At 33.0% G+C, this 23,620-nt stretch overlaps 1 protein-coding gene across 2 annotated transcripts in view; it reads right to left on the reverse strand.

Moving 5' to 3' along the window:
- The window catches only part of LOC123522943 (uncharacterized), a 28,857-nt gene extending 14,311 nt beyond the window's left edge, over positions 1-14,546 (reverse strand). For both annotated transcript variants that reach the window (XM_045300481.2, XM_045300480.2), the window contains exons 1-2: positions 13,741-14,546; positions 7,323-7,698 (exon numbers count right to left, since the gene is read on the reverse strand). In XM_045300481.2, coding sequence (XP_045156416.2) covers positions 7,323-7,698; positions 13,741-13,926 — 562 coding nt within the window. In that variant the 5' untranslated portion in view covers positions 13,927-14,546. The remainder of the gene's footprint in view (positions 1-7,322; positions 7,699-13,740) is intronic.
- Between the last annotated feature and the right edge of the window lie 9,074 nt (positions 14,547-23,620).

A 23,620-nucleotide genomic window follows, 5' to 3' on the forward strand; every position in this document is an offset into this window, starting at 1 on the left:
GTTTTGAAAAGCCATATGGAGGTTTTTTATATATATCTTCATTTTACCTTTTCTCGATGTTTATGTTTCACTTTTAGACATTAGGATACCTTTTATATCGTGTTGTTGAAATACAATACAAATGTCAAATATCACGTAGAGCGTCTGTAAAATTATGTGTTGTTTATAGGCCAAGTAAATAACACATCTTTGTAAGGATGTTTTTACTTATACTAATTACTTTTTTAAAACTTTTTATTTATTCCTTCTTTGCATACTTAGAAGATCTTTGTACTTTTCATGCTCAAACTTGTAATTTCTAAATCTCGTTTTCCATATTTGATATGATAAAAACGAACGATTTCGCAAACTAACCAGGTGTTATGTATTAATGTCCTTGGAAATAATCTAGTTATTTAATGCTCGTATTTGTTTGAAGAGAATTTTACAAACATATTCACATTCCATAGATCTACATAAGCTTTTTTATTTTTGCTATATTGCAAGAGTGTATGGTTTTGAACTACGCAGTGCATCATTTCATATCATTTCAATTATTAACTATTTTTATGAAATATAGCACGGTTACTATCAATGTACCTTGATATGCAATTTAGTATTTGGCCGGAGTGAATTTTGCCACGCCTGGATCATCTAGCGATGGCCTTGCGCCGAATCTAATCCGACGAGAGGAGAATGCATCATTACAATACGTTTTTTGTTTCACTATTGCTGTAGCTCTACTTTTTCCCGGATTTTATCAGCCCCAAATTATACTATTATTTTAGAAAAAAAAAGACGTAAACTCGTTTGAAACGGTGACCACATTGACGTATCGAACGTTGTTACGCCCTCATTATATCATTTTTGACGTAAGTAGTCCCACCACTGAGTATTATTCCGTTTCCGATAGGAGTTTAATATAAAAACAAAAGGGAAAGTCACGTTCTAAAATCGCAGTCTCCTCAAGCCGCATGTGTGTTTGCTTGTGGAAAAACGCAAGCGCCGAGTGTGATAGTCTACGAGCGCCGTTCAAGATCTAGCTACTGTTGTAATGGCACTTTTAGTACTTAAAAGTGTTTTACAAAGCAAAATAATACCGTAACGTTACTGGTTATGTATTATATATGAACTCTTTGAATTAGTACGCTTTTGAAACGTCCTGAATCCAGTTTTGTTCAGGCACCTCGCTTTCACACATTTCGTTTACATATGAGATTTATTGATTGAAAAGCGTAATTAAATGTCTAAACTGAATAATAAAACAATGCCATTGTAAGAAGTGACATGACTAGTGTTTGTTTGCTTTTTATTTGCACTGTTTATAGAACCGTGTCATGAATCATGAATATTAATGAAAGAAGTCCTGGACATACTAGAAATCAACGTAGAACAATACAGATTTAATTTCTGCATGTTCGCAATTACTCCGTTTTTACTGAATGTATATAGGCATATAATAAATAATGGAAATATAAGCTTAGCTGGAATTTTAGTTAGACGTCGAGTACATTAATGTTAGTAAAAAGCACCTCTCACCATGTGCAAGTCTTCATAATTGTCTTGCAATGACAGGAGGAACATAGAAAAGAAAAACAGCATTGTCAGGCAATGCTTTTTCGAGCATTTATTGTTTCCTGTACGTGAGAAAATATATATGTTTATCATAATCTCATAATACGTTGATTTCATATACGTACAATGAAATGCCTTCCTAGCATATAACTACTGCTATTTCCGACAAATAAATGTTTTTAAACATGCTTTGGTTTAAAAATGAAACTAATTTGCATAAGATATTAATATAATGTCAATAAAGTTACAATTATTAACATAATTGCCCTGTTTATCAAGCTGTGTAGAATATTTTAGGTGACTTTAAATAAGGACAATATCTTACCTTCATTAAAAAAAAAGCAAAACCATATTTAAATATGTCACAATAATACGAAGTGGTATAATTTCACGAGGGGGTAACCCGAGTGAATTATTACACACAAAGTAAACCCGATTAGGAGTCTATTCATAAACATATTCAAACATTGTCATGCTGTAGGCCTATTTTTTGCACTTTCCATTACCTCTCTTTTAAGGTTTAGCAATATACCACAAAACAACAGTAATTATTAGTAAACGAACAACATCTCAAGAGACAAACAATTCATCTGTCCAATACATGTTCTACTGTTCTGTCCCATAGAATTGGATACTTAAAATATTCTAAAGGAGATGTCCCCCTTTAAAAAAAGGAATGTCATTTGTAAAGAAATGAACGTAAACAATGGTCAGAAACGATGTTTTACCTAGTTATGTTAAGTTTAAACACTGGTACATTGTTGTCATTGCATCAAAACGAAGACATTAACAGCTTTTTGGAAATGATGAGTTTTTAAAGGCGCTGAACTGTCAAGAAGTGTGGCCCCTTCATGCAGTCCCTTTCCGGAATTCAATACGTGTATGAGTAAATTGACAATGGTTTTGTAGAATGATATACATGTTTTATATGCTGTTTAATTTTCATGTAAAACAATGCTTTCTTTCTATGATTTGGTGGTGTTCAAACTTTTTTCTCTGAAACATGGACCTAACTCATAAATTTTGCTTGATTGCATGCTATGCTTTCAAAATATTTCCTTATAGATTTTGTTTACATTGTGCTACATGCCGTATCTTCATGCATATATAAAAATGTACTTGATAACTATTTTTTTCTACAGCTTGTATGCAGAATAGCGTACAATATTAAATTTATTTTTGTCTGTTATTATTAATAATGATTAGGCCGTTATTCGGGCGTGGCTGATTTGACATAATTTCGAAATGAAATGAAATGAAAGTGATAATTACGTCAAGAGTTAGACTACGAAATAATACCCTTTGTTTCTATTTTACCGCAGAGCTAATATTCAAATATGGCTAATGAAATCATGGCTGGCATTTTAGCTTGACGTAAGAACGATTAAGTGCGATAGAAAAACAAAACATAAATCACATATGAACATGAATATCTTGCAGGCAAGAAAAAAAAAACACAGGACCTTTTTGAACTATAATTTTGGAGAGATTCTAGTTTCCTGCACGGGAATTGCATAGAGGACAGTATGCGTACGCCAGTTAACGTCTTCCTATCAAGTAACTAATTATAATTTCTGACACATAAATGTTTTTAAAATAAGTCTAGATTGAAAATAGAACTATTTTACATGCGTTATTCTTATCATGACTGTTAACATATTGTTTATAATACAAAGCTCTGGATTTTAAAAGTTCTGATGACCTTGAAAAAGACAATTGTTTCGAAAAACCATGGAGGTTGTTTCATATATATATATATTTATTATACCTCACATAAATGTCCAATGCAAATTTCCCATTTGTTTAACTTGAATATTATATCATATCTTCATATTATCTTTTTTTCTCCATGTTTTTGTTTCACTTTTAGACATTAGAATTTCTTTCACATCGTGTTGGTGAAATCAAATGTAAATGTCAAAAATCCGTAGAGCGTCTGTAAAACTGTATGTGTTGTTTATAAGCCAAGTAAGTAAAACATTTTTGCAGGGATGTTTTTACTTATTTTATCTTTTTAACTTGTTATTTATTCACTCTTTACATACTCAGAAGATCTAAGTATCTTGCAATTATATATTTGTCTCGAGTGAATTTTCACAGGCCTGGATCATCGCATGAGGACCCTGTGCCTAGTTTAATCAGACGACAGCCGATGCATCTTTATTACTACCGTTTTAATGACACTTTTACTATACACCTGTGTTTATCAGCCAAAATGTACCATTATTTTAGACAAAAAAGACTGAAAGCTCGTTTGAAATGGTGACCATGTTAACGCATGAAACGTTTTGACGCCCTCATTATATCATCTCTGACGTCATATTTGATGTTACGAATGAAGTTAATAGTCTCATTATTGAATATTATTCCTTTTCCGATGGGAGTTTAATAAAAAAAAACAAATATCTAACAGGGTAAGTGTGATCGGTCTGGTATATAGTCTACGAACGCCAACAGTCCAGATGTAGCTACTGTTGTAATGGTTGTTTTACTTCTTAAGTATTTTATAAAACAAAATCATACCGTAACGTTACAGGTTATGTATTATATATGAATTAGTACGCTTTTGAAACAACCTGAATCCAGTTTTGTTTAGGCATCTCGGCTTCACAACTTCGTTAGGGACGGACCGATTTCTAATGTTGGCAAAACTTGTGGTCCAACCCTTTTGTATTATCACACATTCGCAAAGTTACTGAATACTTCCTATATACAGTAGTAATATATATGTCTTGTATAATGATAGTTTGCTGTTGTATATATATTTACATATGTATCTGTATAATATTGTCTTGATGTACATTACTATAATGTCTTGTGTGATGATTACAATAAAATATGATTAAACTAAAAAACAACTTCGTTTACGTATGATATGTATTGATTGAAAAGCGTAAGTAAATGTTTAACTGAATAATAAAACAGTGCCATTGTAAGGAGGGTCGTAACAGAGAATATGTTTCTGTTGTTTTAATTGCTTTTTATTTGCACTATTTATAGAATCGTGTCATGAATCATGAATATTAATGAAAGAAGTGCGGACGTAATAGAATTCAACGCAGTACAATACGGATTTATTTTCTGCATGCTCGCAATTATTCCATATATTACTGAATTTATAATGACATATAATAAATAATGGAAAAATTAGCTTAGCTGGAATTTTAGTTAGACGTCGAGTACATTAATGTTAGTAAAAAGCACATCGCAGCATGTGCAAGTCTTCATAATTGTCTTGCAATGACAGGAGGAACATAGAAAATAAAAACAGCATTGTCAGACAATGCTTTTTTGAGCATTTATTGTTTCCTGTACGTGAGAAAATATGTATGTTTACCATTATCTCATAATACGTGCATTTCATATATGTACAATAAAATGTCTTCCTAGCATCATTACTCTACTGCTGTTTCCGACAAATAAATGTTTTTAAACAAGCCTTGGTTTAAAAATGAAACTAATTTGCATACGATATTAATATACTGTAATGCCAATAAAGTTACAATTATTAACATAATTGCCCTGTTTATCAAGCTGTGTAGAATATTTTAGGTGACTTTAAATAAGGACAAGGGACTTTAAATAAGGACAAGTAACTTTAAATAAGGACAAGTAACTTTGAATAAAAAATAAGGACAAGTAACTTTAAATAAGAGCAGTATCTTTCCTTCGTTACGAAAAAATATAAAGCAGAACCATATTTTAATATATCAAAGCAATACGAAGGGGTTATACGCCTGCGGAATAATTTCACGAGGGGTAGTCAGAGTGAATTATTACACGTGGAGTATAACCGATTTGGAGTATTTATAGATATATTAAATATGGCCCTATTATATTTTATTTTGATTCAAATACGTCTTTTATGTAAACATGTAGATGAAATTGAAAAGCACTATATCACGGCGAACGTATGACGCCAAATATAAGTCGACAACGTGACGTCTACGCGGGACTGTCTTTTAAGTATGAAATACATGAGATAAATTTCCCGCGGAATAACTTAGGGATGCATAGACGGCTAGTGACTTATTCTGTGCGCTAAATAATAACGCCATTCTGAAATATGTCGATATGACGTTGATATTGCCGTGTTTTGATGATAATGTGCATTTTCTCAAAATTAATTGCTGGGCTGTCAGAATACTTTAAGTAACGTAATTGTCTCTTTGTTTTTGTTTTTTTTTTGTTATTTGTTTATTGTGTTATTTCTCTGCACCGTTCAAACATTTGGGATCATAGAGCGCTCTATGTCCATCAGTTTGTCAAGCTCATTTTTCATATTTTATTATGCTCTGTCACTCTTAAATATAACTTCGAACAAACATGCATCACAAAAAGACAGACGTGTCGCGACCAAAACCTACTAGTATGCTCTTAAAGCTATCCGCCCAGTTGGGGTGATTTTTTCTCTATATAATCGTTTTCATAAAGTTAGCGTAGTATGAATATATGAAAACTGAAAAGTGATAAATGTTATATGTTATATATTGATATATAAAAAAAAAAGAATGTTAATTTTCTCCATTATTTCAACTGTTGCAACGGTTAACTCACTTCTGCAAATGTTTTTTGGTAATTTACCAGGATACTTCGCAAAATGCACATGTCAATAAGTTTGTACCACTGAACTCCGTCACACCAACCATGATTTATCGATTTTTTTAGCAAGTTTTTTTTTTTCCTTAAATATCAAAGGTCAGAGTCGAGCTGAAGACCCACTTCTCGAGTTCTAATGTCAAGGTTATATTAGTATCACATCACTAATATTTTTCATGCACAAAGTTTAGAAAATATCTTTGTGCTTTAGATAACAAAGTTGACCACTTGCTCCATTGTCAAGAAGATACTATGAGATCAAAGACATACAATACTGGAACCTCGGAGCTCTTACATGTCAGAAAAACCTCAAAATAACAATTTTGGCTTGTATTAAATAACCTAAATGCAAAATTCGAATTTTATTTTAAAATGTACTCTTTTGCATACTCGGTGGGGAGCGCGTGGGGCGGAAGATCGTTTTCTTTGAATGAAACAATTAATGGACTCGATCTTTTCATCGTCCCATTTGTCTAGTAAGACTAAAATACAGCAAATCTATAATTTCACATACTACTAGTGTCATAAACTGTCATTTAAATTATCATATTATTGCCATATTTGATAAATTACTATTACTTTCCGGCTACATAATTATTGCTGTCATATTTCCTTGTCTATACAGATGTAGAGTATTTGATAGTATAGCTTATTATTTCTTAAAATGTCACCATGACTTGTTTTTGTTTTCCATTTGTAAACACTTATACTAGCAAATAAAATACAGGTTTATTTCCTTTAACACCGGTTTTCAAAAGAAACTCAAATTTGGAACGAGTAATAGATGAATCAGGACAATGTCGTCAAATTATCACCCATGATTTCTTGTCAAAGTAGCTAGGAAATCTGTACTGTCTTGACAGCGAAAAATAAGGCAAAATTAGCTTACAGGTAGCGGAACCAAATGTAGTGCACAATTTGTTTAAATGTTGCTGAGCCGAGTAGCAAACTCTAGTATATTCCCATTAACAGTGTATACAATTCACTCTTATACTACCAAGCTGGTATTTATCATTTGCAAAAATGACTTCTAAATGTTTTGATAGTTTAGTCATGGACGTCATGCAATAAGGCTACATCCTATGCTAAGTCGAGGCATTTACATAATCACTGACATTTTACTTATATCACGTAGCCATTAATAAAATAATTCTATTTACTGTACTGACCTGCACGATATTTCCACTGAAGTACACATTGATCACAGGTCAGGCCTTCCGGTAATTTTAGTATGACCCTATTCAGACCTGTGTGTATGTTTTCAAATCGAGTCGATACACCATCTTCCAACGTCAAAAGTCCCTTGTTTAGACACTCCTCCTTAACGGGTGATGTAAAATTGTTATTGGCACAAAGTCGGAATTCAAAATAGCCTCCTCCATTGGCATTTGCCACATCAGCAATAACTTCAATCATTGTTCCTGATTTGTAAACACCTGAGATTATGTCCATTGCGTACTGACCCCCTGCCTCATTGTCCCGTGGCTGGCTATCCCAGGGGTCACCGCAAACACCACATTTACCATTGTTAACCTCCCATTTATGCTGGAATGAAAATCAAATAAAAAACTGAACACAAAAAAACCATATTCATAGCTTCAAAACTAGTTTATAACTTATAACTTGTTTAATAATAATAATAATAATAATAATAATGATAACTTTATTTTAAGAAGGTGACATATTAAGAGTACATAGTATACATACAACTTATTTCCAATATGGCCTTCTATATAAATGTTAAAACACAGTATCTACAACAATAAGAGTATCACTAGCACAATTTTAACGACAAACACACTTTAAAAACAAACTCGATTTGAAATGATTTTACCAGGAGAATAAATCAGTGTCATTCATTTTGCGTACATGTACATTCATCCATCAATATCATAAAATTTAAAAGCTACCCTATACGACATAAAATGCATGATAGTTGATGAAAATTTGAGAAAAAAGAATGAATGAATAAATAAATAAAAATCTCAGTATTAGTAACGTTGTTCTTGTAATAAATAATCCTTAATTTTTCGTTTAAATGTTAACAGATTATCTTGAAGTTTGATGGAATTGAATTCCATAAATGTGTGGCTTTGTATGAGAATGTTTGTTTCAAGACATTCTATTATAGAATCAACTAATTTTTAACATCATGTATCAAGATCCCAGTTTCCATATGTTAAAATTAGTCAATTACACATCATAATTCAAAAAAACATGCATGATAACCAAATACTGTTATTCTAAAACATTACATACATATGTAACACATATTTTGTTACAAAACGTGATTCCGACCATTCTCAAACATTATCCCGGTCATTCAAAAATGCGTACCGGGCTGTCTTGTAGTCCGAGATGTCAATAATTGGTCAATTATTGATAAATGTAAACTTAAGTTTTTTATTAAACAAAATGAGCAATTCCATTTTACTATTGTGCTAAATGTGCATGGTGAGTTTATTTTGAGCTGTAAATCAACAGGTTTTTCATGATTGCAAGTCTTTGGGCCTCTTACAAATCAAAGCCTTGAGACGTCTGGTGTGGTGGGTTTTGGTTGTTTCACTTTCTGTTTTAAGTCAACTATTGTGTACCTCAATGCCATTCATTAATAGCTAAGATGAAGCAGAGAATACCTGAATTTACATTTTGTCTATTAAAAATGTTATGCCACCTGTACAAAATGTAAGCTTTATAAAACAAAAACAACAAACAGTCTCCATTGTGAAATATTTATATTCACCACCGTTACTTTATAAATATCTCACTTTTATCCATTGAGTGTTCATGAACGGAACTATTATGTGTAGCGCATGAACATCTTTTTGTAGTTATTAAGAAATAAATCAAAGATTCTATTATTGTTAGAAGTATACTTATACCTTTGGTAGCGGGTAAACCCGCCACCAAAATATAGCATTTCTATAGTGGCCGCTACTCCCAAAATGAGTTTCAAAAATCAAGTAAAAATTTATAGTCACCGCTTCTGCGACAACAATAAACTCATAATTGTCGCATTTAATGTTACTGATAGTGATTTCGCTATCCGATATCAATTCGTTGGTCAACTTTGATAGTTACGTCTTTATCAGGCAATACATTCTGTATATATTACCACAATCTGACTAAAGTACTTGATCTTCTAAACGAAGATCTGAGAACGACCCATTCACATTCGTCTTCTGTATATTTTGGATTTCCAATATTGCTATTTTTATTTTTGCAAATCTATTTTTATTTGAACCAATCATACGACTTGTTCGAATGTCAAAGAGTAAGAAAAATGTTCAGTCAATCCAGGGCTCGAACCTGGGACCCCTCGCTTACAGAGCAAGTGGCCTACCGACTGAGCTAACCAGCTGTCTGACACTTATCGACATAAGAATTGTAAATATCAAAAATCAAGGCTTACTGTAGATTTGCAAAATGTTGTAAGTTAAGCTCTGATTGGCTAGCGGAAAGGTCGTCAGAACGAGGCTATCAATAGCTCGTTCTCAGATCCTAAGCGTAACGTAATAGGAGATGTACTTTAGTCAGATTGTATATTACCAATAACACTGTGCAAAATCTGATGGAATAGTTTTACCTTTTATATATTAAAGAAACACTAGTTTGAACATTACCACTTATCATAAAAGGAAGTATAACATTTAAACAGCTTTATCGTGTATGTAGTTTCAGCTGAACCTTCCTGTGCACCGAAAACGTTTAAGCTTAAATGTCAAATTTTCATAGTCTTGTCTGGGATCTGTCTGACTGCCAATTAAGGCTTATTGTTTACATATTGCTTGAAAGTTGTGATACTGTTTATCATTCTAGCACTTTTTCTAGCCCTAAATGTCAACAATATTGAGACTGATCGATTTGTCGGGATTGTCTCCCTCAATGTAGCGAATGACCTACTTTTGTACTTCTGGTCGCCATTTTAGCTTCTGTAGTTACAAGCGTTTATAAAGATTCAAAATAATATATATATAATATGGATATAAAACAACACGCAAAATGCATACCATCACATTATACATTTTGTATATCGTTAATGATGCTCCACAATGAAGTACTTTGAGCTGAATACAATGTCAAAAATAGCTAGGGGCTTCCATGGCCGATTGGTAGATAAGGTCACTAGCTTCGAATCACTTGCTCTCTTTCGTTTTGAGTTCAAAACGCCGTTTTTATTTCCATGTAAGGAAACCATTTAGCTGGTTTACAGAAAGTCGGTGGATCTACCCAGAGCCCGTCCATGACGAAATAATGCCCAGAGGTGCACCTGGGGTGGTCCTCCACTATTAAAATTGGGTGTAGTCGCTCTATGGCTTAAATTGTAACTCTAAACCCAACAGAAACAAAACAAAAACAATATCTAGTTTTTAGATCTGATCGGCTTTAGCATGTCAAAGTGCAGATTTGGACCAATTAATGATTTCAGTAGGATGAGATTGAACAGTTGCAACCTTATCTGTATTATTTATACTTATTATTTGTTTTCTGAACTGTACTCGTATGATATTTAATTAGCATTTCAATAAATGACACGTCTATTTATATTATGTAAATTTTTATGTTGTTTTTTGTTTGTTCATCATGTTCGTTTCATGATATAACCACAACATATTTTCGCAGCGGAATTACCTAAATCCGGAAGTACGATCAAGTCAACAAATGTTTCATTTTATATATATTATACTGATTCTGTTGCAACAATATTTTGATTATGTTGATGTTTTTTTTATTGTCAAGAACTGTCGCTTACCGAAAGATAAAGACATGTTTACAATAAAGGAATTCATCAAACGACACATAAATCACTTATAATCAAATCAATATTTATAAGATTTAGTTAGGACAGACAAATGAAAACGGTATATTCACGAAACGTCCGGTCAAGTAAGCACCAGTCTTTATTTCTTTTTTTAATAAAATCAATATGATTTTTGAAATGAAGTGAACATTTTATAAGCTTTGTAACAGAATTTCAAGATGCCTCTGTGTCTTAGCCGGTAAGATCGCCGACTTCGAGTCACATGCCACTCGGCACTGCTCGAAATCAAATCAGCATTATTCAAGGTGAGGAAGACTATCAGCTGGTTTACATCACGGTCAGTGGCTCTACCCAGCTTCCCTCATGTGCCCGCAGTAATAACCACAGGTACATCTAGGGCCTTCTTCCTAAATCAAAAGCTGGAGCGTCACCATGTGATATACTTCTTTTTGCACTTTTTTAGGTTTAGAGCAACACCAACACAATTTAGTGTGGTGTGGTTCTAAGCCTAGCAAAAAGTACGAAAAAAAATTATATCATATGGCGGCTTTCCTAGCTTTTGATAGTTGACTATGACCACAGGTGTCCATCCGGGCATTGCTTTTTGCATTGGCAGGCACCAAGGTTGCTGGCTTCCTCACAGGAAGAATGCAAACTTCAGAAACGTATGTCGGTGTTATTGACAAACCAACTCAACAGTTCATTGTGTAAGGGAATAAAGCATACCCAGCTAGCTTTTAGCAAAGGGCAATTATTCGTAGACAAAGTTGATATAGGTCAAAAGTGAATACCCTTGCCGAAAATTGGATCCATATCCTAAGGACGACCAGCACATATGTATGCAACCTCGCCAGGTATATGTATGTTTTTTTAACAACACAGAAAATGACGTCACTTGACCTTCAGCTATTTCCGGAAGTAAATAAAATTAAAGTAGAAATGCTAAACTTGAAAACGAAAGCCGCATTTTGATTCGTAGAAAGTCAGGGGTCACGCGCAGGGATCACCCCGTCTAAATGTATGCGCGTGGACTTCTATTTTTTTTTTTTTTTTTTTTTTTTTTTTTTTTTTTTGCTATTGAGGAGCCAATTTTCAGCACTTTATCACGAATTGAAATTACCTGGGCTTTAGTACAGCATGTCAGCTTTTAATCTATTAAAAAGTATTTGAGCTCTGGATAAACACAAATCCCACAGGGGTCCGTAACGGACCAAGGGTACATTGATAATTTCGGAACTTCATCAAATCGCTCAAATTGTCATTTTTGATGTTGTCTGAGAGTGTCAGTATATGCCTCAGTTGTAAGATATAACCGTATTTGAGAGCTGCAAACCTAGACATTTCAGAAATATTTTCAAAATAAGTTTCGTGTAATAAATGTTCTTTCTACGGAAGCGTGAAAGGGCCATCAGACGCTAATACGTTTTAGTACGTTAAGGCTGCGGAAAGGATATACAGATTTCCTAAAATGCATTTTAATTTAGCCATTTTTGTCTCAAACGTCAGTTTTCGTACAGACGTGTAAAAAAATGTCGGAAAAGCACTGATTTTTGGATAAAAATGATTTCTCTAATAAAGATATGCTACAGCAAATCAAGGTTGCTATAGGTCAGAACAACGAGAAACAGTTGAAATCAGTAAGAGTACGAATGTACACAATTCTAGCTCAATGTACAATGTAGTTTCAGCATGACTGACTACTTAATTTAGTAATTCTCTGACTATTTAAGATGATGGTCACAAGTGAATAAGCCAGGGTCAATGAAGTCTTTGCCTTTGGAAATATTGATGGAAGCTAGGCTGACTATGTTATTAATAGAAAAGGTTAAAACAAGAGCTATAAGGAAATGTATGTGTGTTCCATGAATATATGTAACATAGAATGTGTCACGAATTGTATTGTTTTTACGACATTGAGAATATTAAAAAAGACGAAAAGGGGATGTAATACTAGTTACGGTGAATGTATATGAATCTATCAGTATACCAAGATTTATTCAGTTTCGAACTTCAAATCTATGGTGTGAACAAACGTCGGCTCGAAAGGGTAGATAGATTGATTAATATTCAGTCAGAGTTATGTCTCTCACACATTGCATCTGCAATCTATCGACTAGTTACAGAAATATAGCAAGAAATGTCTAAATAAGGTTTACTATATGTATATTGCATATCCAGACAACCTTTTCTGTGAGTTTGTATCGGATCCTTTGAGAACTTTAACAGGAGTTATCCTGACTAGCTTTTCATTAGTACTACCAGTTCAAAGAGCTGTAACTTTTAAACTTGCATGGTTAATGTACTTATAATATGTGCAAGTTTACTTCACAATAATACATTTTTGTAAGATTCGGCCTAATTCCCTTTAGATTTTAGGAGGTGTCTAGACAAATATATCGAGACAGACGGACCAACAGCACGCCAACTATATGTATTCATCCCGCCCAATGTTTTCCGGACCATTAACATTAAAATCAATGTTTTCCGGACCATTAACATTAAAATAAAATGTAACGATAGAGAGCTATTCTGATAATGTGATTATGATTCTCTTATTATAATAAATTGTACATCTAAATTAATTTGTAAATCATTAATTGGATATGTGTTAATGTAATTCGACATAGGTCTGGGAACAAGAGAGGAAGTTGATGATATGAATATGCAAAATGCAGTCTGCTTGGCCTGAACTCTGAAACTATTTTAATTATCAACATTAACGTATGCACAAAAAAAATAATTAAAATATCAATGTAAATTACATCGTTAGAGATCATATTTGATGTTCACGAACAATAACAATATATTTTTTTGAAGATGTTTACCTGGACACCTCCGCATGTTAAAGCGTTATCGTTGTAGTTCACAGGTGTTCCATATCCAAATCTCCACAGAGAGCTGCGGCCCGGGGGTGACAGAAGTCGCCCCTGTCCGTTCACAGTGTCCGGCACAACACTAATCAATAAATATATCCAGATTATGCGTCGCATTGTCTGTATTAACTGCTCCATTAGTGGTAATATTTAAAATCAAGTTAACTTAAAAAAAGGTTATTGCTTTCAAAAAAAAGTGCGAATCGTTTTCCTTTTTAAATCGAAGCTTCCTTCCAGATGACGGAATGTTTTCTTCTTCCTCGCCTAACAACAGCGGTAAAACGAGTGAAAAAACTTTACGTCAACGTTTCAATATAGGTCTAGCAACGAAAAAAACGTAAACACCTCTTTGAAGAAAACAGAATAACGTTGTCAATAATAACTGCCTACAAATGATCGAGTGTGATCTTCTTATCACTGTCTTGCTTCAATGTAATGATTATTTCTTTCATCAAACAACGTTCATTGCATATTTAAGATCGTTGCGTCGACGACTTTTATGATAGTTCACGTCAGACAAGCCACGTATTTTATTTAAAATTTGATTTGAAATCTGTGTTCGTCTGTTTTGTATTGAGCGAATAATAAAACAATTGTAAACGTTTGAACAATATACAGCTTATTACAGATGTAAAGCATAAACCGTTTTTAAACAAAACGTTACGTATATGGTTGTAAAAAAGACGTTAACGTTCACTTAAATTTAAATTTTCAATAAAATTTTATCATTCTTTTCAGCAGAGATTTTAAGGAAGAAATAAAATTGGATGCAGCGAAAACACGCTTTTATTTCCTGATGCGAGTGTTTGCTATAAAAAAGTTCAAAGTCACATTGTCATCTGAAAACCACAAAGTCCTATTCTCTTTCAAGTATTTTTTTGCATTTTTATTTCTGTATCATCACAAAATAATGTCAATGCAATGCATTCAGGTAATAAAAAAATCTCATGTCATGTAAAGGCAAAAAAAAGTAATTTTAATTGCGCAGTATTTATATATATTAGGAGAAAAATGAAAGGCAATTAACCCCTGCAATTAACCTGTCCGGAGATGTTTTATGGCATACATTTCGTTAAAAGGTTAATGCAATAACGAGTGCTATATCCGACGTTTGTCGTGCTCTCCAATTACTTACTGCATCATTTATGATGAACAATAATTATCGCATGCTACATTAAGTTTGTCGTTTGTCGGTTACAATTCTGCAAATAATATATGAGCAGCACGACATGCTATCCTTGCGAATATTGTAGTTTCAAACAGCTTTCATCATTGCATAGAATATATACAAAAAATATAAAAAACCAAATTTTATAACGGCTGTATTTATTTTGCATATTTCAGTATAATTTGAAAGAAGTCTTCTACAATTATAATAAAAAGCAAATATAAACACGTCTTGTTCGCACATTGATCACTTAAACATGTATGTAACACAATGATACTCCGGCGGAAAGCTTGAGCATATTGTACTTTGGAACAGAACTGAAATTTTCAGCAAAAGTGGTTTGCTACTCCCCACCAGAGTTTGACTATTCAGTATGAATAAACAAAACGGAAAGAAAGGTCATCCGGAAGTAGAAAAAAATCTTTTATTAATTAAAATAGTACGGAAGTCTTTATATTCTTAATGACGGAGGCAATGTATTTTACATATTTACGAGTAAATAAAACATTTTGACGCACATTAAGTTACTGTCCTATGATGTATAAGTTTTCCGTTATCTTTCACCGTTAATGGTTATTAAAACAAAACCGCAGGATCATTACACTTCAATGCCGCAAGCCTTTTTCGGATCTAAAATTTGTAAAATCATTGTATTTTCAACATTTAATACGCCAGTATTGTTGAGCATTTGTAGAAATTCTTGTACATTTTCAACATTAAATGCGCCAGTATTGTAACAGTTTTTGCAAGAAATCACGTACTGCTTTATCATCACTATCATTGAATACGTGCAATGTTTCCTTTACATTTACTCATACAATGCACCAGCATCGTTGTATATGTATTCTTGTACTCTGTACTAATATAATGCACAAGTATCATTCAATATACTGCAGTATAGGCTATACAGTAGTAAATAAATTTGCTCTATGTTCTATATAAAATTAACAATCTTCTGAGAGCTGTAACACATAGCCAGGCCCATTACTAGCCTTATGTTCTTAAATGACCTATAAACCACCAATAAACACTAAAAAAAGTAGGGGTCATGTATCTTCTAAGAGAGATTTTTGTCTGACAGGTCAGTATCTTCCAAACCTGACAGCTAAAATGTGGGTCTGAACATATGAGTAATAAGGTTTGTTTAAATTTCTATAAATTTCAAAAACCTCCTTGAAAATGCTACCAAAATGTCAAGTATAGGTCCACAATAAAAATAAAATCAGTAACTGGCTTGCATAAAACATGAAAATGCCAGTCTAACTCGGGAAAAAATGAGGATTTTTTTCTTTCCGCCATTATCCGACTAGCCCGAAAGTGCTGCTTGATTACCTATTTAGTACTATTGAACCTATACAAATAGTCGTACAACGCACCAATCGACGAGTATTGAATCCTGGGAGCTCTTATTCATATAATGTTTATTTTAGTTGAATATTTTCAAAAACTCCTGTACTTAAATTCATATGTTGCACCGTTACAAGAATTCCTGTATTTTTCACGCGTATATTGCACCATGCAGTATCGTTAATATATGCACGAATGCCTGTACTTTTATTCGTCACAATTTCTATATAAGGGCTCATTACGAAATTCGAACATGTTATTGGTGCTTAAAATAGTGCTGTATTCATGTTTCTGATAAAGACCTTATTAATTTGCAGACAAAATGAGATAGCTGTGCTAAGAAATGGTCTGCCAGTATCTCTCTCTGATGGCAATATCTGTTAGTGCCCGGGTTTCAACGTGAAAGTGATAATTTGGACCAAACGTGTGAAGTGGGTTGTTGCCCTCTGTAGTTTCCCATTAAAGCAATATTAGGTCAAAGGTGAAATGGGTGCATTTATGAATAAAGTAAACCACTGTACACTCCACATTTCCATTAACACCCATAAATTGGCTTAAAGTTAAGTTTTAATGGCTTCAAATATATGATTAATAGATGAATAAGATTGATCGAAGTATCAAAGAAAAATGATTGCTAACTCTGTTGACATACTTATAATTGTTTTACTACATATCTGAAGAAGTCACCTCCAATGGCAATGTTTGTTCATGTATATATGGGTCAATTGTAGAAATAGTTCGGTACTGTCATATCCTAGGTACAATGAAGTCAAAGGTCAATAACGACTTCTTTTTTAAAATTCTTACTTCCCAAACGCAATTCGTATGAGTTATGATAGCAAAATGATGTGTTTATTAATGTTATGATAATTAAATGACATTTCAAATGCACTTTATGCATTTCAGGGAACATTAGTGTTTGAATTAAATATTTGCGCTGATAATAAAACATCTGATGATTCGTTTATGTTACACATTTTGAGGAATGTGTTTCTGAAGGGAAAGAGCTTGTATATTTTTTAAACAGTAAATGAATTATGCAAATATATCTCATAACAGGTGTAAAAAAACTCTGTTCAACTACTTTTTGCGTTCCTGTACCATGATAAGCAGTATTTGCATTTTTCTGATAATGAAGTTAATACTCTACTTTGACATACATTGTATATCGTATAAGCATCGATGGAATGCTCCCAGTTACCATACGAGAAAACTTCATAAGAATTGCCCCAATTTTATAACGTAAAATGTAACTTGGCCCATGTTTTACACATACTAAAGGTATATTAGATCCAAATTTCATATTTAAAAACATGAATAATTACTTCATATTATAGTTTATGTACACATAAGATTAACAAGTTTGTGCGTATTAACAGTACTGTGCATTAGTTTTAATATATATATATATTAAAATATTATATATATATATATTATGTATGTAGTTCTAATTGCAAACTTAATTTATATATTTAGTCAAGCTAAATACATTTTATAACATTTTATACATTTGAAGTAAATATCTACAGATAAAATGTTTAGTGAAAGGTGGCCATTGGATACCTGACAAAACTAAACTCTATTTTCGATGCACGTTCCGTTGTAAGTAACAGCCTGTTGACAGTTAAAGTTTCCTCTGCACCGAGAGAAATGGGTGATAAACTTTTTTATAACACTATATTTTATGTCATTTCGTCCACCCAGTAATCTAAAATTCCTTTTGAGGTAATTAAAAAAAAAGAAATCATTGACATTTTTTTTACAAAAATGATATTCTGATATTAACAACGCTAATCGGCTACAAACATACAGTATCTTTAAATTTGAATTTAAACTAAAAGAATATTTGAAAATACTTACTGATAACAAATATAGATTTGCATTATCAAGATTTAGAACTTCATCACATATTTGTTCCATAGAAACTGGAAGATACAATGATATTCCGCGATAACAGAGACTCTGTAAATCGTGTTATATGAATACTATTGAAAATGAGTACCACTTTTTATTAATACATGTATGTCCGATGCACCGTGACTTAAGAAGTAAACATTTTAAGAAATATTATTGCCACTGGCCAAGTATAATTAAACTTGAAAATTTGATGTCATCAAAATCAAATTTTTTTTATCTTAAACTCGAAGCAACAAAGAATCGTATTTCTTAGTCCCTATTTACATTCAGTCAGAAGAATATACATAATAAGATGTTGTACAAAACACGTTGTTGTTAATTTGTCAGTTCTACCATTGTTAGTTATAAAAATTATAACGCTCTTCCGATAATATTTTGTAAAACCTATGCTCTTTATTTAATTTGTGCTCTTTCGAGAATTGTTTCCGTAACCTGCTACAATTCTCTTCCAATTATGTTTCTATTAAATATATTTATCATTGAACATGTATTTTGTATTGGCTATAAGCATATGTGTTATGTTTTATGCTGAATAAACTTTTGTATTGTTTTTATTAATGTTTCCAAATTGGAGACACATCAGCTTATAATTGGAGAGGTCTATCAAGACCTCTCCATAGTGCTGGCTTTCTAACTAGGAGGATTTAGACTAATCTACTAATTTTACGGTGTTAAATTTCACTTTCTAACGCAAATTACGGCGAGCCAGTCTAAAATGACCCAGTGCGCTTGCGCACAAGTAAAGTTTGAAATCCTCTAAGACGAAAATAATTGTTCGTTTAAAATATAGAAATATAGCGTAATGCTATTGTTACAAATGTTGTATACGATTCAGTTATTAACAATAAATATATAGATATATATTTACTATTCTTTGTTCGCAGTATTTAAAGATATGCATATGAATTGAATCACGTTAAAATGTATTTCGTTCAATTAAATGAAATTATTGTTTAACTGGCGGGTTCGTTTGCCCCGTTCGGAAGATCTGCCGGATTAAGAAGAGTTCTTCCAAGCTTCTGTGTCTTCCACCCGATAGTCAGAAATGTTAATCACGCGATCAAATCAAGGCGGCACATACAAACTGAGTAATAAACTAGAACAAATAAAATGCTTAGAATTTCTTTTTCAAATAGCACATTAACAACATAAATATCTGAAAAAAAAAATACATTTAAAAAAAAGAATGGTATATTTGTTTTCACTTCCGACAGACGTCAGTTCGATTGGGATTTTCGTCTAAGCATTTCTAAAGCTTCTAAGAAGCTATTCTCTGGGGCCCAAACGAACGGGGCAGCTGACAAACAACCCTGTCATGTGAGGTTCTCGCAAAAATGGTTAAATGCTAATTTGGCAGCTTTCACCAGGGCCAAGTTCAGTGTACAGTTATTGCAGTGGTAGCTTTTGAACATTTTTAAATGAAATTCAGTAACTAGGAAATGCTCTGGCCTACAGTCCTCGGATTGGCGAAGGTTGATCATAACCTGAAGATGACTTATTGATTTTGAGGTCATTAGGTCATGGTCACAGTGACTATGACCCCTAATAGGTCACAGTGACCTGCAACAGGGAAACTGTTTTTCGTCTATAGCACAACCCATCATATAACCAGACACGTTATATCAGAGACATATATCTATGTCTCTGATATAACTTTAAAAGGAGCAACACTGGACCTCTCCTATGTTTCTTTTTTTAAAAGAAGCCTACTTGTATTTGTTTGGTTGTAATGAATTACTAGCATCGGAGATTTTTATGTACGTCCTCGGTAATTTTGCTTTTTCAATTAGCATATAACCGCGATGTTTCTTTCTCTGCTTTATACTTTTTCTTTTCAAAACAAGAGTTTTAAATTGAAATGAAACATTTTATCAGATAGCAACAATTTTCCAGTCTGTCTCTTACGTCCAGATAGCTTGACGTTCCTGGAAGCATTTTGACAACAAATATGTATCTTGACACTTAACATTTTCCCCTTCAGATGTTCTGCAAACAGGGAACGTGGGGAAAATAAATAGAAATATATAAATATGTGCATACTTTCAAAGAAGTTAATAAGAAAAAATATACCTTTGATAAGAGTTCGGCACATTCAATGAAATAATACAGTGTATGAACAATAACAGGATGTGAATTACAGCATTAACAAGGCTTCTTGCCCATTTTCTGGCACAAGAAGAAAGAAAAAAAAACTTTCTGTTTTAAACAGTTAAAAAAAATCTAAACATTACGATGAAAAATTTTAATTTCTTTTATCATTATTGGAAAAAGTGGATAAATTATTCTACAACAGTAGGGATACAATTCAAATAAATTATATAGAAATTAAAATAAAGCTGTCATTTTGTTTGATGTTGTCAAGTAAACAAAATGAGGCCATTTTGATCAAATATTGAAATGTTTATGACTTTTTCATTTTCCAGCTGGTATTGATTCTTTTTCACTTTAATGATTGCCTTAAATGATTTAAGAAAACCTAGCAGATAGAATTAATATTAGAACAAATTGCTTTCCCCTTTAATATGCTACATGTACTAGAATCTAAGGCTAGGCTGACTTGTACTTCTCATGTGGGCAGTGCAATGAAGAAGTAAGGTGTGACCAGTAGGGTATCTTTTGTGACTGCTGCGGTTCCACACAGATTGCTAAGGTACGGTGAGGATACTAAGAGTGCCTGTCTGATTCCAAATTTGCCTGGCACTGTCAATTTTGTGACCATCGAAATTACTCATCCGCACTTACTGAATCTATATCTCATCTCCACTAGAGATCATAACTTATTTTCGCACCTTGAATATGTGCCTATCTCCCCGATCTCTCCGTTTACCAATACGAGTTACATATTAATGAACTTAGTAAAGTCAGTTCGAAACACCTCAAATCCTTCCCCGGCCAAATCTATCACACCTAAGGTAAATGATATGATAAGTCAACCTCCAAGGCTTGTTAAACTTAACATAAATGAAATAATAATTGTCCTTAATATTTATCGCAGATCAGTAAATAATAAAATCTCAGACATACATGAAGTTATTAAACATGTCAAACCCGATATACTACCAAGTATTCCAGTATCAAAAACTGAACAAGTAAGTTGAAGGAGCTGCCTGGGAATCCAATCCGACAATTTCTAACTTTTTTTTTCTATCTGCAAATTGACAATATAAAAAAATATCAGAAACTCGATGAATGCCAATTTACACTAATCAACGCAAATTTAGTGGGATCTTTAATGTAAAGATATTAGGTATGATTTCTTCTGACAAAGCACGAATTATCAACGACTTCCCAGGCTAGTGAAAGGGTTCTAACTGCCATTTCCAAGAAATTCAAAACTCTCAAGAGCAACCAGATTTCAAAACAAACGGACCTAAATCTGCTTGAAAGGGGTCCGAGATAGTCATGGTGGTGTATATTACAAACTCTCGACGGAAATGATGAAGAGTCACTCCCTGAGTTATGGTCATTCTTATTTAGAAAACTTACAATGGTATTATATGGTTATTAGGTGACTGAAAACTTCCAGACATAGATTGGTCATCTGAGTCCCTGAATTCTAAATACAAGTTCAAAGGTCTGTATGAGGACTTCCTATATAGGATAAACTCCTTCAGCTTACAAGAAATGGTCAATATCCCCTCCAGGAATGAGTCTTTCTGACTAATTCCTACATAAGGTTACAACAATAAAATCTTCCCAATTCGGAGCACCTCTGGTCATGACACAGTCATCTATGAAATTACAATGTAATATCAAAATAAGCAAACCCTTGCAGGCCAAAAAGTTAATTAAGAGATTAACAAAGCAAGCTTAGTCAACTTCAAGCGGGATCTATTAGAGTTTGGGATAATATTCACAAACCCCTGCTTTAGCTTGGAGCGTGTTCAAAGAGTAACTGCACATCCCTACCAAAATTACTATGTCACGAATTGATCTCCCTTGTTTAACCCACACATTCCCTAGACAAACACGTAAGCATGCCAAACTGTACACAGGAATTTAAAAAATCCCAACATATTAATTAACCTCTTTCTGACAAAATCTTTCAATGTATAGTATCTAAAAGCTAATAAGGCTTGCTTACTGGTCGTTAAACTTACAAAGTCTGTTGTAATCAAGAAATCTGTAATAAAGTTTTTCTTTTTTCATACTGACATTGATATTCTCTCAGAAAACCATTTTCTCTCTAAGGCTCATCTCAACAGAGTCAGAGGTAAGTGATATTGACTTTTTTTTCAGAAAGTGGTATCAGAGAGGATTGATTTTATGGCCAAGTGTTTTACATTTAATGACTCTAACGACTGATGCCAGTCTAATTGGTCGTATCTGGGATCTTTTATTTTCAGTCAGGCAGTTACAAAATATTGTATTCATACATAAAGCAAAATACAAAATGAATGTGTTGTATTAATATTTAAAGTAAATTACAAAATGTAAGACTGAAAACTGGGTCTCACTTATACTGACCCTGTCGACAAAGCGAACACACTAAACAAGCTAGCAATTTGAATAACCGCATGCAGCCGTTCAGTTCAAAACAGTTGTGAAAGAAAATTGCTTGTCCTTCTTCTAAGAAGCCTGAGATTTTAATATCAAATTAAGGTGTTGACAAATTACAACTAGGGCTATTACCAAACAAAGCCTGTGGTCCTGATGAAATATCGCAAAGACTATGAGGAACATAAGCTTGTTACTTCCCTTGAAAAGTTGTATGATAAAGCGCAAGGATAACCAAATGTAACATTGGTCCCTTTCAGCTGGATTCCTCTGACTTTTTCGTTATAACCTTTGTCCAAGATGTTGCCGTTGGTCAAAATAAATATGCTTTTTATGTGTAGGTTTCTAAATAAACATGATGATTAATCAAACCTAAATTTTGCACAGAGCCATTAAAATAAAACATGTCCTTAATCATTTTCCAATTCAATGAAATTTAGTACAGATATTGCTTTTGAAAATTACAAAGAAGTCAACGATAAAAACAGAGGAAGGACCAATCTACTTCTTGGACATAATCAGGGGAAGTAACTGACTAATGTTCCCCATTAAAGAGCTACACCATGACACCACGACATATCGCTAATCTTCACTTGACTCTTTAATCTATCCCTAGATTGGAAAAATGCATTTGTCGCTCCCATATACATGTATAAGAAATGTCAAAAGTTCAAGGCCAGCAACTACAGGCCAATCTCTCTCACCTGCATTACTTCCAAACTTAATTATGAAGCATACATGTTTTTGTTTCAAGCGTTATGACATATCATAATTATAATAATGATATACTTGGCCAGTATACAGATATTGCTTACAATTGAAACTCAACTAACCAACTTCACACAAGAGGTCTTTGACAACAACAGACGTTATTATGTTTAGTAAAGCATTTGACATGGTTGG

Source organism: Mercenaria mercenaria, chromosome 8, assembly GCF_021730395.1.
Source record: "Mercenaria mercenaria strain notata chromosome 8, MADL_Memer_1, whole genome shotgun sequence".
Lineage (NCBI taxonomy): Eukaryota > Metazoa > Mollusca > Bivalvia > Venerida > Veneridae > Mercenaria > Mercenaria mercenaria.